The sequence below is a fragment of the Enhydra lutris genome, unplaced genomic scaffold, assembly GCF_002288905.1.
Source record: "Enhydra lutris kenyoni isolate GAN:26980312 unplaced genomic scaffold, ASM228890v2 scaffoldscaffold35, whole genome shotgun sequence".
Classification (NCBI taxonomy): domain Eukaryota; kingdom Metazoa; phylum Chordata; class Mammalia; order Carnivora; family Mustelidae; genus Enhydra; species Enhydra lutris.
In genome coordinates this window covers 3,509,727-3,531,710 of record NW_019154119.1, presented here as the reverse complement: position 1 = coordinate 3,531,710, position 21,984 = coordinate 3,509,727, and the positions used below count along the sequence as shown (strand labels likewise).

The 21,984-nt window shown below is 48.8% G+C and overlaps 1 protein-coding gene across 1 annotated transcript in view; it reads left to right on the top strand.

Annotated features, from left to right (window-relative positions):
- The window catches only part of LOC111154165 (EFR3 homolog B), an 88,153-nt gene that overhangs the window by 41,866 nt on the left and 24,303 nt on the right, over positions 1 to 21,984 (top strand). Inside the window, exons 4-5 of the mRNA XM_022513594.1 lie at positions 5,342 to 5,492; positions 20,136 to 20,257. Of these exons, the coding sequence (XP_022369302.1) occupies positions 5,342 to 5,492; positions 20,136 to 20,257 (273 nt within the window). The remainder of the gene's footprint in view (positions 1 to 5,341; positions 5,493 to 20,135; positions 20,258 to 21,984) is intronic.

Sequence of the window (21,984 nt, the reverse complement as noted above, 5' to 3'; positions counted from 1 at the left end):
AACCATCCTCTCTGGGCAAGCCCCCCCCCCCGCCCCGCCTCCCGGCCTTATCACCCCACTCCAGTGGGTGTGAATTCTACCTTTATCTGTGTTCAGCATCAGGAATGATGACCAAATGTGGGCGGAGAGAGGCTAGGCTGTGAATTCTGAGGTAGAGCTCACTGACCTGAGCTATGACGGGCAGAGACGTGCAGAGCGGCAAAAAGTGAGATTTCCTCCCGTTTTTCTCTTTCTTTGTGCATGTTCCTTCCAGCCCTAGAAGGGCTGTTCTACAGCTAGAACAGCCCTAGAACCTGGAGAGGGGGTTCATGCTTCCCTCCCTCTGCTGAGGTCAGCCCCTACATCTGAGTTCCTAAAACCCAGAAATTTCTGTACTGGAGTGGGACTGACCGAGTACATTCCAACTGCTTAGAATAAGAGGTTTTTTGTCAAGGCGACTGACCTTTGAGTGATTCTCAAGCAGTGACTGGCCTTGCTAAAGCTGTCCCCTCTCTCCTGCCTGCCTGTCTTCATCTCTGACTTTGCCTTTCCTCTCCAACCCCCACCCCGGCCCCCCACTCTTCCCAGACTCTTTACACCCGCTCCTCTTTTCCTCGGGTTCAGGGCCTCTTGACCGAGCTCAATGTGTTCAAACAGAACGGGCTGCCTCTTCTAGACTTCAACAGGAGACACGTCTTGCCTCATCTCCTGTGTATTTTCCTCAGTTGTTATGACTTACCTCCTGCATTGGCCATTGTCGCTGAGTTCCTGTCATAGCCTGTCAAGTGTCTTCTCCCGATTTCAGTTGCTGCCCACAAACCCAATTCTCTCCCAGGTTCCTTGGGTTCTGCCTTCCTCACATGCTGGGGAGCCTTACCAGTATATCCAGCACCCTTCGTTGTCACCTGCTGTCATCTATACCCACTCTTGTCCTTCCCCCCCAGGCCCTGTGGCGTGTTAGTCCTCACCAGCTCCGTCCGGCCTCATCCAGCTCCTAGCACTCAGGCCAGCTCAGTCTCCCAGACCCATAACTACACCGGACTCCTTCCAGGACACTCTATTCTCCTTGACAGTGCGGACCCCACTACAAGACCTCCCGGGGAAGGTAGAGATTCGAGAGCTAATCTTTTGAGATACTTGGAAAAATTCAAGCTCGTAATTACAACCTTTCCATCCTTCGTATCGGGGCTCAACATGGGGAACAAAGCAGAGCATGTTCAAAGAACTAGGCTTTAAACTTCTGCACTTTTCAGTTTCTCTTTCTACCATAATTTTCACTTCCCATCAGAGTTTCCACTCTGGATTAGTAGCCAATTGCTTGTTATTTTATTTTCTCATTCATTCAATCGTTTTGTTAGCAAAGGACTATTTTTTCCTTCTTAGGGTTTTCTGGTAATTTTTTACAGGAAAAGGAAAAGCAGCGATCTAAGCTCTGGAATCTGGGAAGCCTTCTAGTTTCTTCTCTTGCCAAACCCCACCCTGCCTCTTCCTTTCCCTCGTCTAAGCTCTGTGAACTAAGGGTGAAGCCCTTCGTACATAAGATGCTGGTGATGATTCGTGAGAGAAGAGAATTCTACCCTCGCTGCCCCCGTTTCCCACCTGCCATGTTTGGTTGCCCAGATGGGGCCTGGTTTTTATGCAAGGAAAGTGTGTCTCCTTTAGAAGGGCCCCAGCCAGGCCTCTTCCCCAATACATGACTCAGTCTGCCTCACTGGCCAGCGCAGCCGACCTGAAACACATGGGGACTGTCTGCAAGGCATCACAGGTTTCCTGGACTGTGACAGTGATGGCATCTGAAGAGCAAGGCTGTCGTGAACCAGGAATGGACAGCACTGTGTCCCCCCCCCACCCCCCCCAGCAGGGACTGGGGACTCCCGTTTGCTCCAGGAGCTCAGAGACCCAGGGCTGGCCTTCTCTCTGAAAGCCATTCTGTAGACAAGAGCATGACCTGTTCCACTTGTAAACATGCCCAGTGATGACTATTTAATAGTGTTTAATAATATTAAGTAATAATTTAATAATAGTGGACTCAGTTCACCAAACATTTTGAAAATGGGCAGGAAAATTTCAGGGTAGGGAAGCTGCTTTTCTTATAATTGCTCAGTACAAAGGTTAGCCCAAGAGCACTTAAGAAATGGTATCTGATGTCTTTAAAAAAAAAAAAAGAAGATCATTAAGGAAACAGACACCATGATGGCCATTACTTTATAGGTTTGGATTTGCAAGGCCGGATCCTGTGTGAGGCGGTTGGGACACGCGTCTGAAACCAAAGAGCTGCTCCAAGAGTCATCGTGCAGCCTTGTGTTATGGCCTCGTGGGACCCCAGAAATACATTATAGTCATACTTTTTATCTAGTTCTTTGTATTTCACCAAACTTGGTTTTAAAAAAAGAAGATAAGCAGCTCGCTAATCAAAGTCTTTTAAAATACTTGCCTAACATTCAAAGATGGGTATGATTGGGACCGAGGCATAAGGGAGAACAGATCTCTAAATTCATTCTTGATTCTATGTCTGGCATACGAGCCTGGCTCTCGAGTATGAGGCAGCTTTCACACTCCAGAAGCTTGTGCTGACAGCTCTACCGGAATCTTTAAGACAGGTCTTTTGCTCCTTGCTTTTGACTTGGAGGCACTAACCTGATTCCTCCACACCTCCGTTAGGTTTGGGGTTCTCTGCCCACTTGACCTGTCCTGCATTTCCGTGTATCAGGAAGGACTCTTCTAGTCCACGTGGTTTGAATTAACAAGTAGAAGGACTGACACCCCGGGCACGTGGGTCCACTCATGAGTCTGCGGAGTCTTGTGATGACCTCCCCGTCACAGGCTCCAAGCCCTTCCAGCTCTCCTCCTTCCTGGGAGGTTGGTCACTGATTTGCCTTGGACTGCTCAGGATTCACTTTTATTTGCACCACTGGGTCTCCGAAGTGCTCCTAGACCTGAGTATTAGGTATCTGTGTTCTTTGTGTAAAAATACAGTGGCTCCAGCATTTCGGGGTTTTGCAAGGGGTTTTGCTCTCTCTTGGGTGACTGTCCAGCCTCACAATGTTGGGCGGGGGGCGGGGGGGGATCGTCCGGGGACTCCAGTGCTTGGGACTCCAGTGGCTGCCACTCCTCAGTCCCAGGAGGAAGGGAGGAGGGGAGGGGCCAAGCCTGTCTTCTAAGCCAGTGATGCTGACATTGTTCACCTCGATTTCCCTCATTTTTTTTTTGTAATTAACATATAATGTATTATTAGCCCCAGGGGTGCAGGTCTGTGAATCGCCAGGTTTACACACTTCACAGCATTCACCGTAGCACATACCTTCCCCAGTGTCCATAACCCAGCCACCCTCTCCCTACCCTCCTCTCCCCGGCAACCCTCAGTTTGTTTTGTGAAATTAAGAGTCTCTTATGTCTTGTCTCCCTCTCATCCCATCTTGTTTCATTTTTTTCCTCCCTACCCACCAAGCCCCCTATGTTGCCTCTCAAATTCCTCATATCAAGAAGATCGTATAGTCTTTCTCTGATTTATTTATTTCGCTCAGCATAATACCCTCTAGTTCCATCCACATTGTCGCAAATGCTTTCCCTCATTTTAATGGCAACATTTTCGTCACATGGCCTCAGCTAGCAGCAAGAGGGGCTGGGAACTGATCCTCGTGAGCCCCACAAGCTCTGCTAAAATTCCAAATTATAAGGGAAAAAGGGGTAAAGAGATTCCGGGGCAATGTCTAGCGTTCTGCCTCAGAAACCTGACTCCCTAGAAAAAATTATAAAGATTTCAACTAGAATGATACTGGACGATTTGCAGCAGCTTCTTCATTAGAAGGTGAACGATGACCTTTTGTAATGAAAGTCTACTCTGTTTCCTTTTTCTTTCTTCATTTTTTTTTTTATTTTTAGAGAGAGAGTGGGGGGAGGGACAGAGACAGAGGGAGAGAGAGAATCTTAAGCAGGCTCCACACCCAGCATGGAGCCCAATGCAGAGCTCGATCTCACAACCCTGAGATCCTGAGCTAAGCAAAATCAAGAGTCAGATGCTCAACCGAGGTGCCCCTCCTCTGTTTTCTGTAGTGTGCAGTGACTTATAAGTTAGGCATGTGCCCTTCATGATGTAACTTAACCGACCACACGCTCGTGTGGCCACCGTGGAACACACGTCAGGTTTGGGCTCAGACGTGCCCTCCTAATTCTCAGGAGGAATTTGATTCGTGGTATTTTTTTCTTGGGGTTCAAGAGAGGCGTTGAAGGGGATAGCCACCAGCCAGGATCATCAGGGGTTGTCCTGTGAAGGCTAGTTTGGGAAGGATTGGGTATTTTTAGCGTGGAGAAGAAAAGAGCAAGAAAAATGGGATTGCTCTTTTCAAGTGGTTGAAGGGCGGGCAGGTAGAAATATGAAGCTTGAAATAGCTTGAAATATGAAGACGTTTTTATGTAGTTGTCAAGAAATGGGATGGGCTGACCTACCTAGTACGTTCATCATTGGGTGCTGTGTATTTCCGGTTTCTGAAGGTATTCAGGTTTTAGACTTTAGAAGGAATAAGAAGTTTGGGCCTCAGAATCATCTTTGTTAGGAAAAATAATAATTTTGTTCCTTGTGTATCTTATCCTCCGTGAGGTACAGATGCTCTCTAAGTAGGGAATGTGTCACCTAAATATGGTAATACCAGCAACCATATTATGTGATGATCAAAGGACTTCTGAGGTCTTCAAATGCAATATCTGCAGGTTTTATACTCTTTAACCTTCACAGTTGACTGGTCTTCAGGCCCATCTCAGATTCTTCATAAACATTCTTCCTAAAGTTCTTCTCTTCCTCCCCATTAGAGTCATCGCTCTCCTTTGGAACTCTGTGGAATTTCCTGCATGATTTTCTTGTAGCATTTCTTATCTTCCCTTTACAGGAGATATCTTGTCCATCTAACTCCAGGCTCCTCGAGTTGAAGGACTTTTCCCCCCTATACCCCTGCACTAAGACAGAGTGCTTCCCCTGTGGGTGCCCAACAAGTACTTCTTGACTTCAGATCGAGTAATTCTTTGATCTCATTGGGTTTGGGTTCAGAATTTGCTCTTCTGAGCATCAATTCTTTCTGCTTGTATCGACTTATGAGATGGTACATTTTGTCTGTCCTTACGTTCTTCATCTGTAGAATGAGCAGCTAGGGAGAGCTGGTCTCCAGGCTCCCTTCCGGGGCTGGTTCCTGCTGATTCTTGGTGCTGGGCTGCAGTGGGCACTAGCTGGAATGGCTGTCCAGACATTAGCATCCTATTGGAAGAGCCTCATTACCCAGATGCTGGCCAGGGGGTCACTGTGCTGATTGTCCCAGTCATGCAATGAGGGTGGGACGGGCGTGAAACCCAGTGACGGTGCTCCTTTCCCCAGGTATGTGTGCATCGCCATGGAGGCGCTGGACCAATTGCTCATGGCCTGCCATTGCCAGAGCATCAACCTCTTCGTGGAGAGTTTCCTCAAGATGGTGGCCAAGCTGCTGGAGTCAGAGAAGCCCAACCTGCAGATCCTCGGCACCAACTCGGTAAGGAGCCAGTGGCGGGGTGGGGAGTGGGGATTAGGGAGGACGGTGGGGGGGTGGTTCCTGGAGGACCTCTGGACGTCTTGCAATAATCCATTCCTATTTGGTTTCTGACCCTAAGTATAACTCACCTCTTACCTTCGTGTCCCTCTTTGCGTGAATTAAGGGCTATTTGGTCTTTTAATTTAAATAAATATAGAATAAACAGAATAAATGTTAAAGACAAAGTTCACATAGTAAAGCATGTGATTCTGTGGTTTTTAACATGTTCACAAGGTTGTGCAACCACGGCCACATCTACTGTGTGTATCTTTAGACTGGCGATCTTCAAACATTTTCTGGTCTTGGATTTTTTTCCCCTGAAATAATTTTAAGTGGAGCTCCAATGGATATAAAAGTAGATGGAAAGGGAGCCATTCCTTTGAGGGCAGGGGGTGTCCCTTGCCCTCACAGCATGGCCCCTGACTCCATGGGCCCCACTTTGAAAGCTGTCGGACAGAGGCATCAGGTAAGTGGGAAGATCACGGGGAAGCCGGAAACGGGACTTCTGGCTCAGTTCTGCCCTTGTCCCGCTGGTGACCTGGAGTGGGCTATCTTTTATGGACCCGTCTTTCCATCCATACCGTGAGCCGACTGAAGTTGGTCCAAGCTCTGTAATGCTGTTCCCTGTAAAGGGGCTGCTGTCGTGAGAGGTTGTGGTTTGGGGGGATATCAAATGTGATGTGTCAAACACTCCCCACTTTGTATTTATCTATATATCCTGGAATATCCCGATGGCTTTCTTCAATGTCTCGCTCTTGGTCCTCCTCCCTCCCCTTCAGGGCATACTTTCAGCTCCAGGCCTTCCAGCGGCTTCTCCTTAAAAGCCCTGATAGGCAACCATTTTACAGCTATCACAAAAGACAAGGCAAAGGTGTGTGCCCTCTTCGCCTGGCTTCCCAGCCTGGCTTTTCTGAATTTTTATTGCACAGATCACAGCTGCTTTCCTGTCCTACCTGAGCTGAGTTCACCAGAAGATAGTCTTTAAATTTTAATTTTCATTTCTGGGCCCCAAAGTAGCAACTATGGCCTTCCCTTTCCTCTCCCTAGAAGCCTGCTGCCTTTGACAAATTACACGTACAGTAGCAGAGGGTGAAGACTTTTGTCAGGTTGCCCTGGCAACAGCTTCTGATACTGTTTCATTTGTCCTGTTTAAGATAACGCTAGTCTAGGAGAGAACGTGTGAACGGAGAATAAGCCAGTCATCATGTATCCAGAGGGCCTCTCCCCAGGGCGGACGCGGAAGCAGGCGGCTGCCCCAGCTACCCTTCCCCACAGCCAGACCCGGCCCGGGGTGGCTGTTTTCTTAGCTCCAGCCTCGCAAATTTCCTAGATTCCCCATGACAGCAAGTCCCTGCCTCATCCGCGGAGTGAGTCAGCTCATGATTCTGGTGCTGCATGCAATGAAGGTTACATAAGGACAGGCGATAAGTGAAGTCACATCATTACAATAGAGTCAAAGTCCAGCTTGGGAGGCAGCTTGTGCCGGCGGCACCCCTCATCCAGATGCTTTTCCCCGCTCTCAAAGCCTGGGACCTCCACAAGCCTCTGCGAGAACGGGGTTCCTCTGCTCCTCGTCACCTTAGAACAGCTAGCCTGCCGGTGCTTGATGTCATCCTATAGAGTCTAGCCTAGGAGTTTCAACTGGTTTTCGTGGGGCTTCGAGGCCTCATGGGGGCAAAGGAGGACCCTGGAGGAGGACTAGAAGGGTCCTGTCTGGAGGTTTGCAACCTTTGGTTTGGATAAAGGGTTTTGCTGCTAGGAAATTAACAGAAAGACACGGAAGGAGGGGGAAAGAGAAAGAAAGAGAAAAGGAAGCTTCCCACGCGATGCTAGCAGCAGATTTGGGGACCGCTGAAGCACAGCAGCCTTAAACCTGTGCAGGGTTCCTCCCTCCCTTCCTTTCTTCCTTTCTTCACCTCTCAGAGGTGTTCGTCCAGCTTGTACTTGATCACCATAAGGATGACGTTGTGTTGAGACTTGTCACAAAATCCAAATTTGCTAACACTAATCCTGCGCGTTGCATGCAGTAAAGTGTGATTTTTGAAATGTAAGTGATGTTTTCAAGCCCTTAAGGAGAATACCGGGATTTTGGAGGATGATGAGTGCCAGGAAAATCTGAGACGATGGGAGCCAGGGCCAGCTAAGCTCACTTTACTTGTTCAGGGATTTGCCTGTGTTCACCTGCTTCATTGCCTGATGGGTCCATATGTGTGGCTCAGGGACAGGGAAGTGACCATGTGTCTTGACCTTTTGAGATCACTCCCAGATGATAAACTGAAAATATTAAATCTGCAAGTGCCAAGGTCCCCTACATGACCGATCCAATGTGTTAGCCTCATGTATACAAACAGTAAACTCTTAAGAAGATTCATAGATTACAGTTCGCACTTTGGTCCCTACATCACAACATATACGATAATTAACTCAAAATAAACAAAGACCTAAATGTAAGAGCTGAAACTACAGAGCCCTTCGAAGAAACTAAGGGATTCTGTGTTCATGATCCAGAATCTGGCAGTGGATGCTTAGGTACAACATCAAAAGCAGAAACAACAAAAAAGAAAAAATAGACCAGCAGACTTCATCAAATTAAAAACTTTTGCGCATCCAATGATACTACTGAGAAAGGGAAAAGACAGCCACAGAGTGGGAGAAAATATTTACCGATCATATACCTGATAAGGGTCCAACAACCAGAATGTATGAGAAATTCTTACAACTCAACAACAGAAAGACAACCCAATTAAAAAATGGCCGAGGGTTTGAATAGACCTTTCTCCAACGGCGATCCGCAGATGGCCAAGACACACATGAAAAGACGCTCAACATCACTAATCGTTAGGGAAATACAAGCCGAAACCATGGGCTACCACCTCACAGCCTGGGGATGACCATTAAAAACAAAACAAAGGGCGCCCGGGTGGCTCAGTCAGTAAAGCGACTGCCTTCACTCGGGTCATGATCCCAGCGTCCTGGGATCGAGTCCCGAGTTGCGCTCACTGCTCAGCAGAGAGCCTGCTTTTCCATCTCCTTCTGCCTGCTACTCTGCCTACTCTGTTAAATAAATAAATAAAATCTTTAAGAAAAAAACAAAACAAAACAAAAACAAAAACACTGTAAAAGACAAATGTTCGCAAGAATGTGTAGAAATCAAAGCCCTCGTACATTGCTAGTCAAAAGTAAAATGATGTGGGTACCGTGGAAAACAGGTAAGTGTTTCCTCAAAGTTAAACAGAATTACTAGAGGACTCAGCAAGTCTTCCTAGGTATAGACCCCCAAGAACTGAAAACAGGTACTCAGACAAATACAGGACACAAATGCTCACAGAAACACCATCTGCCACAGCCAAAAGATGGAAACAGCCCAAAAGTCACATGGTGTGTGATTCCATTTAGATGAGCGTCCTGTCTCGGTCAATCCACAGGTCGGAAAGCAGAAGAGTGATTGCCTGGGGCTGGGGAAGCGGGCAGTGGGGGTGACTGCTTAGTGGCTACTAGGGCTCCTTTGGGGATGATAAAATGCTTTCACTGCAAAATGTGAATGTATTAAAGGCCACGGAATTGTGCACTTTAAGAGGGTTAACTTTAGGTTTTGTAAATTTTACCCGAGTTTTTTTTTAACTGCACCTTCAGGGGCATCTGTGTGGCTCAGTCTGTTAAGCACCTGCCTTCGGCTCAGGTCATGATCTCAGGGTCCCGAGATTGAGCCCCAGTCTGGCTCCTTGCTCAGTGGGGAGCCTGGTTCTCCCTCTGCCCCTGCCCCTTCCCCTGCTTGTGCTCTTTCTCTGGCTCACTCTCTCTTTCCCAAATAAATAAAAACAAAAATAAAACCGCACTTTCAGCTCTCAGCAGCCCAACGTCAATGGCACACAGGCGTTTGCGTTCTCGCTGAACCACCACCTTGGATCAGGCACGCAGAGGTCCTGCAGGGAAGGGTGGCTTCCTTCCTGGCACTGGAGGGATGCAGGAGCTGGGAGTCATCGCCCTCTGGGAAAACAGATTTCCCGCTGGGACTTGCCTGTGTCCCGTCCTTCCCATCTCGCCTTCCCACCAGTCCCCTCCAGACCTCACCTCCAAGATGCCTTTTTCTCGCCCGGGTTCAGCTGCCCCTGGTGCTCCCTTTCTTTGACTCCCATCCTGGACCAGGTGGGAGCCATTGCTTTCCACCTGTCCTTGCTTCCCTGCCCCTCGGCCACACTGCCCTCCCCACCCGAATGACCCGGTTCAGAGAAGTGCCTCTGAAAACCATAAGACATGTGGGTCTGGGCCTCTGCAAAATTTAATTTAGGCTTTCAGGGTGGCTCCTTAGTTCTTTTTCTTTTTTTTTTTTTTTTTTTTTGGCCACTGCCCTCACTCACCTTCTCAGTGGTCTCTGCAAACCTTCCTTTCTTTTCCATCCAATCCCCTCCCATATTGGCTTCCTGGCTTCCTCCGTGTCAGAGGCAGCTTCGCTTTCTTCTGTCCCTGAGAAAATAGGTGGGGTTCCCTCAACTTCCCGCATCCACCTTCCTCTCCAAAAGAGTCCCATTTGGGCAGGAGCCTTCTCCATCCATTCTCTCTCTCCTCCAGGTTCTCCATCCTTCCCCTTCTCTGGTTCCTTCCCTCGGTCGACATGGAAGTTGTCAAATTGTCTTTTATCGCTATTGTTCAAATCTGAATTCAGTACAGGTGATGCCTTCACGTTGTCTTCTGGGGCTCTTTGCCTGTCCCTGGCCCTCTCCTGCCCAGCTTTGCTTTTCATGACACTGACTTCTTGGAGAGACTGGGTTAGCTGGTTTGTGGAATGGCGCACACATTCTGGGTTTGTCCGGTTACTTGCTTGTGGCACCTTTTCTTTCACTCTCCTGTTGCCTGTAATTCCTGCAAACTGGAATTATAACAGGAACACAAACATCTGGGGTCTCAGGTTTTTAATGGGTGCCATCCCAGGTTAGGGTGGTATCAGCCGGCTCTCTCCGTTTTAAAAGTATATTGTTGTCTCTTGCCGGTAGAGATCTGTGGAAAGTGGGCGAGTAACCCATTCCCCATCTTTCCACTGATGTTTTACCTTTGAGAGCACCTTCTCCTTGTTGACTGCACCTGCTTCCTCAGGCTCCCCTGACTTCCCTGACCCCGTCACCCCAGCTTTTCCCACCTGGTTCATCCTTCTTGGCTCCTGTGGCTGAGTAAAAGTCCCCCAAGGATGTCCACATTCTAATCCCTGGGACCCGTGAATGTGAACAGAAATGACAAAAGGGCCTTTGCGCATAGGTTCAGGCTGAGGATCTTGAGATGGAGAGGTTCTTCCGGATTATCCAGGTGGGTCCGATGGCATCACAGGGATGCTTATAGGTGGGAGTGGGTCAGAGTCAGACAGAAGGTGAATGATGATGGAAGCAGAGGGAAAGAGAGAAAGACTGCTGGCCTTGAAGACGGAGGAAGGGGGCCATGAGCCAAAAGCTGTGGGTGGCTTCTGGAAGCTAAAAAGGGCAAGGAAATGCTCCTCTGGAGCCTCCAGAGTGCACGCAGCCTTGCAGACCCATTGTAGACTTCCGATCTCCAGAACCGTAAGATAAGAGACGTGTGTTGTTTTACACCAATAAATTGTGGTATTATTGCAGCAGCGATCGGAAACGAACAGTTTCCTGCGATGATTCTCTTCCTCTGCACGCCCCTGCAATGCCTGTGGTCTCCCCGGCCCCTGGTGCCCCATCTTCTCATTCTCTGTGCTCCCTCTGGACCATTCATCAGCTCTTGCGGTTTTGACTGTCATCTCTAGACTGGAAATCCTCCCCCATTCAACGCCAGTGCAGAAACCACCGCTAGGAGCCCACGAGCTACATAGAAGGGGGCTCCTTTGGAGGTGGATCAAGTCAGAGTTGCGAGGCCACGGGGGTCAGCAGCAGCAGCAGTAACGCACGGGGATTCTAGAACAGAGGCAGCTGGTGCTTCCCTGGGTCTCTGTTGACCTGGCCAGCACGTGGGGCAGTTGGCGCCGGGGGGATCACCTTCTCGGGCAGCTAGGATCAGGCTTTCCCAAAAGACCTTAAACTGTGTCGGTTTTGCAATGAATCTTGACAAAGAGAAGGCATTATGTGGGTAGACAGGAGGCAAATATCCTAGGTCTAGGGGAGGACCATGCCTCGGCTGGTATTGGCAGGCCATGATCACATCACAGTGGAACTTTCTCTGGCTTTAGTGGAAAGTGCTCCTGGAAGTTGCTATCAACAAGAGGCAGCTGGAGGACCAGGCCGAGGGTGTTACTGTCAAACCCACGCAATGTACAGCATCTGCTTCCCAGCTAGGATTTGTCTCAGCGAAGCTGAGAAGCAGTTCCTGTTTCTCCTGGTGGAGACCAACACAGTGCCACGGCCTGCAGTCCTAGACCCAGGAAGGAGCTGGGGTTCTGTCTATGCCCGGCATTTTATTTATTTATTTTTTTAAAGATTTTATTTATTTATTCCACAGAGAGAAAACAGACATAAATGGGGGGTGGGGGCAGAGGCAGAGGGAGAAGCAGGCTCCCCGCCGAGCAGGGAGCCCGATGCAGACTCAATCCCAGGACCCCAGGATCATGACCTGAGCTGAAGGCAGACGCTTAACGACTGAGTCACCCAGGTGCCCCTGTGCCCAGCATTTTAGACCGCAGTTCTGTCCTTGACAGCAGGAAATCGTGCAGCTCAGAATGCTTCTGTACAAGAGGGAAAAGCTAACTTCTGCGTGGAGACACTCAGTTGGCACAGAAGTGAGGCCAGCCAGCTCAGCTTCCATTTTCCACACCAGGGAAGAGCTGTTTTTACACTGTCAATATTTGGAGATTGCTTTCCCTTTATTAACTCAGGCCCTTAGGAACTCTCAGTATTCGCATCACAGCCGCATCACAGCCGCTCCTGCCTGCCTCTGCCGGGGGTGGGTGATCGCCCCAACAAGCCTGCCACCCTTTGTTGTATATAAAGAACTGAAACTTTGATCTTGAAAGGGTGGCCCTAGCAGTGCCTGGGGACTTTGAAGTGTCACATGTTCAGAATCTTCAGTTTGGGGGCACCTGGGTGGCTCAGTCGGTTGAGAGTCTGCCTTTGGCTCAGGTCGTGATCCCGTGATCCCAGGGCCCTGGGAGCAAGCCCCAAATGGGGCTCTTTGCTCAGCAGGAGAGCCGGCTTCTCCTTCTCCCTCGGCCCCTCCCCCCATTCATGCTCACTCACTCTCAAATAAATAAATAAAATCTTAAAAAAAAATCTTCAGTTTGTTGCTATGGAGAACTTCCTCATCGTTACTATATCTTAAAAAAAAAAAAAGGCTGACCCAGCTCTATTATTTCACAATCTTATTCACTAGGCAAGTAGCATTTTAACAAAAGTCGATTGTAAGGTATGAATTAGCAATAATGGGAGCAAAGCAGACAGGAATTTCCTGGTGTATCATGTGTTTAAAAAAAAAAAAATAGTGACGTGTCACACAGGTAAATGGGCCCCGAGTGAGAATCCAAGAAGTGTTCGTACCAAGCCAAAAATGCTCTGGGGTTGGGGAGTGGAAATGTCACCCCCCTCCAATCAACTGGGATGGGCTACTCATACCAAGCTGCTGATAAGACAACTGCCTTTATTAGCTCCATTTTACAGATGGGGCAACTGAGGCACAAGAAAGTTAAGTAACTTGCCCCAGATAAGCTTCATAAGTGGAGGCAGTGGGACTCAGTGATGCAGTCTGGCTCCAGAGCCTTCTTATAACCGTGACATTCTACTGTCTCTCATGACAGGACTGAAGGCCTTCCTCTCACGAAACCCTAGTGTTCTAACCCCATGTCTGCCAGGCCTTGGTGGACTTCCTCGGTGGGTATGGGGCCTTGACCAGGGTCCCCATGAAGCACCTCAATTTCACCCTCTGAACCGTGATTACCAAAGGTTCCTGTCAGCCCCTAGAAGCCTCAGGAGCAGCTCGGGGTGGGCTCTCTGGGAGATGTCCCTTGAGAACCTCACAGGCCAGTGCTCCCTGACCAGGCCACTGGGGGCTGGCGTGTCTGGGCAGTCATACTCTCAGACTCGAGGGAGAAAAGCTCCTTCTATCAAGTTATCACACCAAGGGTTCCTAGGGACACTCAGATATCCTGGTAACAAAAATTACCCATTTCACATGCCCCATCATGTAATAAACAGGGTGTGTACCCTCTGAATAGGAGGTTCAGATGGACAGTGAGTGTGGTCTCATGACCAGACCTCCGGACAGAACAAGAGTCCCAGCAAACATGGGAATGGAATGGTTGGCCGCCAAAACCTCGAAGCTGCAGCTCACCCCCAGGCCATTCGGGGCCCCAGAGATGGAGCTAAGGCCTGGTCATCTATCCAACCCTTGGTTTAACCCCAAACCACTTCAGTTCAAAGGAACTGGTCTTCAAAGGAGATGACTATCTATTCTGCCTTGCCAACCTCCTTTACCAACATTTTCCCAGCGTCCTGCATAAGCAGTCTCCCTCCCAGCCTGACTGGAAACATTTCCAGAGCTACTGGTCCAGCCTGCCAGTATAGGGACAAAGGACATAGGATCTGTAGACCTGCTGCTCCAGAACCTCCAGGGTGGAAGTTGCCTGAGGGACGGCTCTTCAGAATGCAGATACCTGGGCCCTACTCCCCAGATAATCATGTTCATCAGTCCTGGGGTGGCTCAGAAGTCTGCATTTTCCACAAGCTCCCCAGATCATTCCAAGACACATTAAGATTTAAAAACCAGGGTGCCTGGGTGGCTCAGTTGGTTAAGAGGCTGCCTCTGACTCAGGTCATGATCCCAGGATCCCGGGATTGAGCCCGGCATTGAGCTCACTGCTCAGCAAGGGGTCTGCTTCTCCCTCTGCCTGCCGCTCCCCCTATTTGTGCTCTCTCTGTCAAATAAATAAATAAAGGGCAACTGGGTGGCTCAGTCGTTAAGTGGCTGCCTTCAGCACAGGTCATGATCCCAGGGTCCTAGGATCAAGGCCCACATCTGGCTCCTTGCTCGGCAGGAAGCCTGCTTCTCCTTCTCCCACTCCCCCTGCTTGTGTTCCCTCTCTCTCTGTCTCTTTGTCAAATAAGTGAATAAAATCTTTTTTTAAAATAAATAAATAAAATTTTTAAATAAAATTAAATTAAAATTTAAAAACTGCTGGTAGAAGGCAAAGAACATGAGAGTATCAGAATTCCCAAGTTTGCGGCCCAAATCCACCTGTCACAGCTCGTTGACCTGAAATAACTCACCTGCTCCCTTACAGCCTCAGTTTCCTTATTTTCACAGTGGGAGCAACATAGACCCTGCAAAACTCACGGGTTTGCCAACAATTACATCCGATAAGGCATGTTTGGCTAGGCTGAAAAATGGCCCCCAAAAGAGATCTATGTGCTGATCCCTGGAACCTGTGAACATCACGTTCTATGGAGACAGGGTCTCTGCAGATGTGAGTAAAACTAAGGATCATGAAACGGGGGGGTTATCCTGGAGTAGCCCCAGGAGCCTTACGTGCTGTCTCAAGGGTCTTAGAGAGGAGAGGGAGATGTGACACAGAGGAGAAGAGAGGTGCAGGTGGAGACAGAGGCGGCCCTGATGCAGCCCCAGGGAACTCGGGATGTGTGAGGTGCCCTAGAAATGTTGTAGGTGCCTTAGACATATTTAATGTTGTTATGACAGGATGTCAGCGTTAGGGGCTGCTTTTGCATATGGCTCCCATCCACATCCGGCGGGAAAGATGGGCGGGGCCTGCTATGGCTCCACCCCATACAAATTCCTTTCTATAAATAGCCTTCTCTAGGGCCCCGGCCTTTTGCACATTTTGAGGACTTCAACAGAACAAGGTACGAGTTAAACCGAGGCAAACAGGCTTCACCATAGCCATACTGGAAATGGGTTTTTCTGGTCAGGTGGGATGAGAACGTGCACTGAGCACCGTCGCGGACATGCGCAGAACAGACCCCTGGTTGCTGAGCAGTGTCTTCAATGTGTTTGGCCGCTGCCGTAGCACACTCCTTCGATGATCTTGCGCTGCTGAATCCTGTAAGACCCATACAAAGTTACAGCCTCAGGGCGCCTGAGTGGCTCAGTGAGTTAAGCCTCCCACTCTTGGTTTCAGGTCATGATCTCCTGGAGCCTGCTTAAGATTCTTTCTCTCTCCCTCTCTCTCTCTCTCTCTCCCTCTGCCCCTCTCCCACCTCTTAAAAAAAAAAGTTTAAGCCTCTTAGAAATAAGAACCTTGCTAATATGAAAACTTGGAATCACAGAGTTCCTGTTGTAACAGGAACTTGGGGAGCTTTTCTTAATTATTTCTAATGTATTCACATTCCTAGGAGATGATGTGTGCATTTTAAAGAGAAGAAAACGAACGTTCGGCTGGTTTGTCCCTGGTCTTGCAGTGATGACTGCTGGCTATCCCATAGTCCCACCCTCTTGCCCCTCAGTGCGGTGCTCTGTCCTAGTGCCATAAATGACCTCAGTCCCTGAATGGCACCTGGAGGGGGCGTGGCCATCACCCCCATATCCCCTGCCCTCTGCCGCAGCCCTCACTCCCATCCTCAGCCACCAGTTCCCTGGGGGGTGGCAAAAACTAGTTTCCTTCTCTCCACACCCCCAGGCATCACATTTGAGGTGTGTTGCCTGCATGGTCCATGCTACCCACCTGGACCCCTCCTCTGTGATTGCCTGGCCGGGCCCATGTTGATGACATGAAAAGGACAAGGGTCACGCTGTCTAGCCTCCGAGCTGACAGACCAGACCACAGTCACCACGGTCACTGCAGCACTGTTCCCTGAGCTAGCCAGGCACCGCGCTAGTCATTCCGCATATGTCCCCACATTTAATCCTGGTGACCAGCCGGTGTCCTAGTGTCCCTACTTCACCAAGGAGGAGGCAGTGGCTCAGAAGTTTTACAACATGTTCACAGTCACACAGAGGATAAGAGGCAGAACAAGGAGGCGGCCGTCCTCCTGTGGCCCCGGCAGCATGGGGGGACCATTGTCTACTTAAATGGAAGAACTCTCTTGTCGAAAGCAAAATTTGAGAAGACGCAGACCTAAATTCCCAGGGAGGAAGGGTGCAGAGGTGTGAAAATCCAGGGACACAGACAGTCACAGAAGAAAAGAATGAGGGCAATTTCCAGTGTGGTTAGCAGCTGGAGCTGGCCCTGTGGGCAGAGATCCAGAAGAAACTAGAAAAAGGCCGCCCCGGTTGTAGAAAAGGGATCCCCATGCATGTTTTCTATCCCGCGTGACCAGTGTGGCTGCCGTGGAATTTTCGGTTTTTAAATATCAATCATATCTCAATTCTAACCTTACAGCCTGTGGGTATGAGTCAAAATATTTAGCAGCTTGAACAGCATGGGTAATGGCCAGACTCAACAGCACTGGGCGTGACAAGCACTCAGGCTGTGCCGCTAGGCCATGCCCCTGACTGGGGTCAGGCCTCCTCGTGGCTTCACGGCGCTTAGAAGAGGAGGAAAGTAAAAGTGGAAAGTTGCACAGAGATCAGGCATTGGTTCAGAGAAGCGTCCGTGTCCGTGGTGGTGTGCGGAAGACGGGAGGCCAGGTTGTCTGCTAGCGACCGGGCAGTGTTTCTCAATTGGGGGCCATCCCATCAGGTCTCCTGGGACTGACCATGCTACAAGGTCAACCCCTGGGCCTCCTCCCAGAGTGACTCAGTGACTCAGTATGTCTGGGGCCGGTGGTGCCAATCCATGTGGCTCTGGAGCTCTGTGGCTTTGTTTACCATAATCTGTCTCTCACTTAGAGTCGTTCTAAGAAGAGATGACGTGTGTAAAATGCTTGGGGTGGCACTCCTAAACCAGTGAACTTGAGGTCTGGGCGTTCGTTCCCCTGACATACATCTGAGTCTACCCAGTCAGTAAGTGTGAGAGATGAAATCTTTGACTATTTCTCCCTCTTTATTATGGTCTCTTGTTTTAATACTTTCAAATGCATATTCTCTTGCATACACTCGGATTGTCTTATTTTAAGCTGCCTCATCATATGGGAAGTACATACAGTATAAGAAAAAAATTAAGGGGCGCCTGGGTGGCTCAGTTAGTTTTCAGCCTCTGCCTTTGGCTCAGGTCATGATCTCAGGGTCCTGGGATGGAGCCCCGACATCGGGCTTCCTGCTCAGCCGAGAGCCTGCTTCTCCCTCTCCTTCTGCCCTCCCCCAGCTCTTGTACGTGCACAGTCTCTCCCTCTCCCTCTCAAATAAATTTTTTAAAAATCTTTTTTTAAAAAATGAAGACTCTTAGTGAATGATGACTGCAGTATTTATTCACATACGGGAAAACCAAACCATAAGAGAAGTTCAAAGTCCCGCTCAAAAGTCATGCTGCCAGTGAGGGGCGCCTGGGTGGCTCAGTGGGTTAAGGACTCTGCCTTTGGTTCAGGTCATGGTCTCAGGGTCCTGGGATCGAACCCCCCATCGGGCTCTCTGCTCAGTGGAGAACCTGCTTCCTCCTCTCTCTCTGCCTGCCTCTCTGACTACTTGTAATCTCTGTCTATCAAATAAATAAATAAAATCTTTAAAAAAAAAGTCAGGGGCGCCTGGGTGGCTCAGTGGGTTAAAGCCTCTGCCTTCGGCTCAGGTCATGATCTCAGGGTCCTGGGATCGAGCCCCGCATCGGGCTCTCTGCTCAGCAGGGAGCCTGCTTCCTCCTCTCTCTCTGCCTGCCTCTCTGCCTACTTGTGAGCTCTCTCTATCAAATAAATAAAATAAAATATTTAAAAAAAAAAGTCATGCTGCCAGTGAGAGTAGATCTGCTGTGTGTCCCCTTTGAATAGACGGACACCCTGACCACGCCAGACTCCCACCGTGAGGAGGGAAGGGCGGCCAGGGATCATCCTGTTGGTAGGTATGAGCAGGCATGAGCCCAAACTTTGCTTGAACCTTTGGATCAACCTACCTGTGTGTTCTAACCTTTGGGGACTTAAGAAGTTCACGTAGCTGAAGGCTACGTTTCTAGAATTCATTGTTTCTAGAATTCCTGAACTTACATCTAATCAATGAATTAATCTAATCAATTTACGATCTATCAGTGATGGATTACCACTATGCCTCTTCTGCAGAACCCCATCAATAATGCAAGCAGGGTCCTTTGGATTTATTGCTAATATCGGAAGATTCGCTTCCAAATAGAGGTTTACATTTCAGATGTTAACTTGGAAAGCAAGATCTCCTCATCTGCTTTGTATGTTGAGATTCGTTCAGCCAGCAGAAAATAAATGTATATTTATTAGTGAAAGAAAAATTAATGATGTTGATGCAAGCTAATTGTCATCCAGAAAAGTTAACAAATTGTGAGTAGTTACACAGAGAAACAGATTGGAATTGGTAATGAATATTATGAGTGCATTAACTAGATGATTTTAGAAATAATAGCATATCCTTTTAGAACCAACAAATGTTTATAAAAATTAAATAATGCAAGACAGAATCATGGAGAATAGATTTTATTATAAGTGTAATCTTTTGAGTTGTTTGCAGGACTAAATTTATAACATTAAACAATAAGAATTATGCTTAATTTTTATTAAGCATAAAAACTATGTTTATTTTATTTATCTAATAAACTATAAGAATGATGCTTAAGTTTTAGCAATTTAACTCTACTTAGTCCCTGATTCTTGCTTCTCTGTGGGAGTCCATTGAAATTAAGTCCCTATTTAGAATTGCAAATGTGCAGCTGGGTGGCAGAAGGAATCCAGCCCTGATAATACTGAGCCAGACTTAACAGAACTGAATCTGCAAACTTTAAAAATGTGCTCAAATTTGAAGCAATAGGGGTGCCTGGGTGGCTCAGTTGGTCAAGAGTCTGCCTTTGGCTCAGGTCATGATCTCGGGGTCCTGGGACTGAGCCCTGCATCAGGGCTCCCAGCTCAGCGAGGAGTCTGCTTGTCCCTCCCTACATTCCAATCCCCTGTGCACTTTCTCTCTCAAGTTAATAAATAAAATCTTTAAACATAAATTAATACATAATTTTAAATAATAAAATGGAATTAAAGTTTTATAAATTATATTTATTAACATAAAATGTATTATTTGCCCCAGGGGAACGGTCTGTGAATCATCAGGCTTACACATTTCACAGCGCTCACCATAGCCCATACCCTCCCCAGTGTCCATAACCCAGCCACCCTCTCCCTACGGAATAATATTTTTAAATCAAATTTTAGGTTTGTTCTTGTTTCCCAGAATTCATTCTAAAGTGTTGAGACACGGTTTGGCATTGGCTTTGGCTGTTTCAGTTCATCCCTGACTGCCTCCAGACCTCCGTGTGTTTGGTGCGGCTCTGGGCATGGAAGGCGGCAGGAGCTTAAGAGAGTCGCCTTCGTGTCCTCACCTGTTCCATCCTCTGCTCACCTCAGCGGGGATGGGCTGAAAAGGGCCATAGGGTCCGGTCGTGTGGTGTAGACGGGAAGGGCAAGCAGGATTTGGAATCCACGGAGGCGTGGAGACCGGGTGTGCTGCGGGAAGCAGAGCCGAGCCACATCCTGGAACGCGTGGCTCCCGGGTGTGTATGTCCCCTGGCTTTACTAGGGCAGGGGGCCTCGGGATGGCAAGCGCCAGAGCCCAGAGTCCGAAGGTGAAGAGCACAGTGGGTCACCTCTCACCTGTACATCTCTCCCTCCTCCCGGGCAGTTTGTGAAGTTTGCCAACATCGAAGAGGACACCCCATCCTATCACCGGAGCTATGACTTCTTTGTGTCCCGCTTCAGTGAAATGTGCCACTCCAGCCACGATGACACGGAAATCAAAACCAAGTGAGTAGGGGAGGCGAGGGGGCCCACTCAGCTAAGGGCAAAAGCATCGAGGGGTCTTACAGCGTTCCCAGCCCAGAGCGCACTGTCTGACCTCTGCAGCATTGACCTTGGCTCTGACATCGCTGGGGAGGGAGGGAAACACCTGGCGGGACGTAGGTGGGCAAGTGGGCAGAGCAGGACTCCCAGCTTGTGCTTTCAAAGGAAAATCTTCTGGGGCACGAAATAGGAGCAGATGGAAGGCAATGGTCTTGGGAACCAAATCTGAGCACACTTATACACACATGCACAGACCTGTGTTTTTTTGTTCAGGAGTACGTGCATTTATACACACCCACTATCCATCACACTATCGCCACTATCCATCACAACATACATCTGCTGATACAAAACCCAAGTCTTCACATTGGCTGATCTCTGTGGGCATCCTGGCTTTGTCTCTTCCACTAACCCCTGGCTCATTCCCCTCCAGCCACACAGGCCTCCTTACTGCCCACAAACACACCAAGGACATTCCTGCCACAGGGCCTTTGCACCATCTGTTCATATGCCTGGAATACTTCCTCCATAGATCTGTCTAGCTCACTTGCTTTCCCCCTGCAAGCCCTTGCTCAAATAACTCCTGATCAACACCCACTTCTCTCAAACATCCCACATACCCCCTTCTCTTCTCCCTTGCCCTGCTCTGTTTTCCCCGCATAGCACAATCCCCTTCATGACATGCTTATTGTTTCTTACTCTTTGTCTGTCCCCCAGCAGAATGTAAACTCTGGGAGGCCAGAGTCATCGTTTTGTTCACTGCTGCCTCTCAGGTGCCGCAGCACTGCCTGGGGACCAGTAGGTGCTCAATAAACAGTTATTGAATGAATGAATGAGTGAATGAATGAATGCTTTTTTTTTTTTAAGATTTTATTTCTTTTATGTCATCTCTGTGCCTAACGTGGAGCTTGAACTCACAACCCCAAGATCAAGGGTCGGATGCTCTGCCAACCGAGCAAGCCAGGTGCCAAGAATGAATGCTTTCAGATAAACGTCCTGAATTACGGACTACGCTTTTACGTTCAGACTCAAACTTATCAAATTCTTCAACTCACAGAAACACACTTATCCACATAGAATGAAAACTTCTCAAATAAAATCACAAAGGCATTTACGTGAATATATGCCCACAGAAGATAAGGGGGACAGAGCGTCAGACCAATGGAGCAGTGCATGAGCAAGGAAACAGGGAATTGGGGTTTGTGCTAAGTCTCGTCGTAGAACGATAAGGTGCAAAACGATTGGAAGGGGGCCTCTGCCCAAATGGGGTGTGTTTGTGTTATCAACTCGGGGAGGCCCTATGAAATGGAGAATGTGTTCAAAGGGGACAAAGAAGGAAGGAGAAGGGAAGAGAAGGGAGAGGCCAGGGGGAGCCAGAGTGAGGAGGCTTGGTGGCTGACGTTGACGGTGGTATGCCCACAGCAGCCCAATTCTCCAGTGCTTTGTTCCAGAACTCAGCCGCTGGCTTTCTCCTTCATCACCCCAGTACCTCGGAGGGGCCCTGAGTGCCATGTTTTGTGCAACGGCAGGGCCAGGGAGCCCTGCTGACAGTCTGGGTTGAAGGAACCGAAAGTGAACCCCACCATCCCGCAGAGAGCCAGTTCCCAAAGCTGTGAGCCTGTGGAACATCTCCAGGGCAGGTCACCCTGTGAGTGGTTGGAAGGATCCCCTCCTCCTCAGGCCCCCGTCTC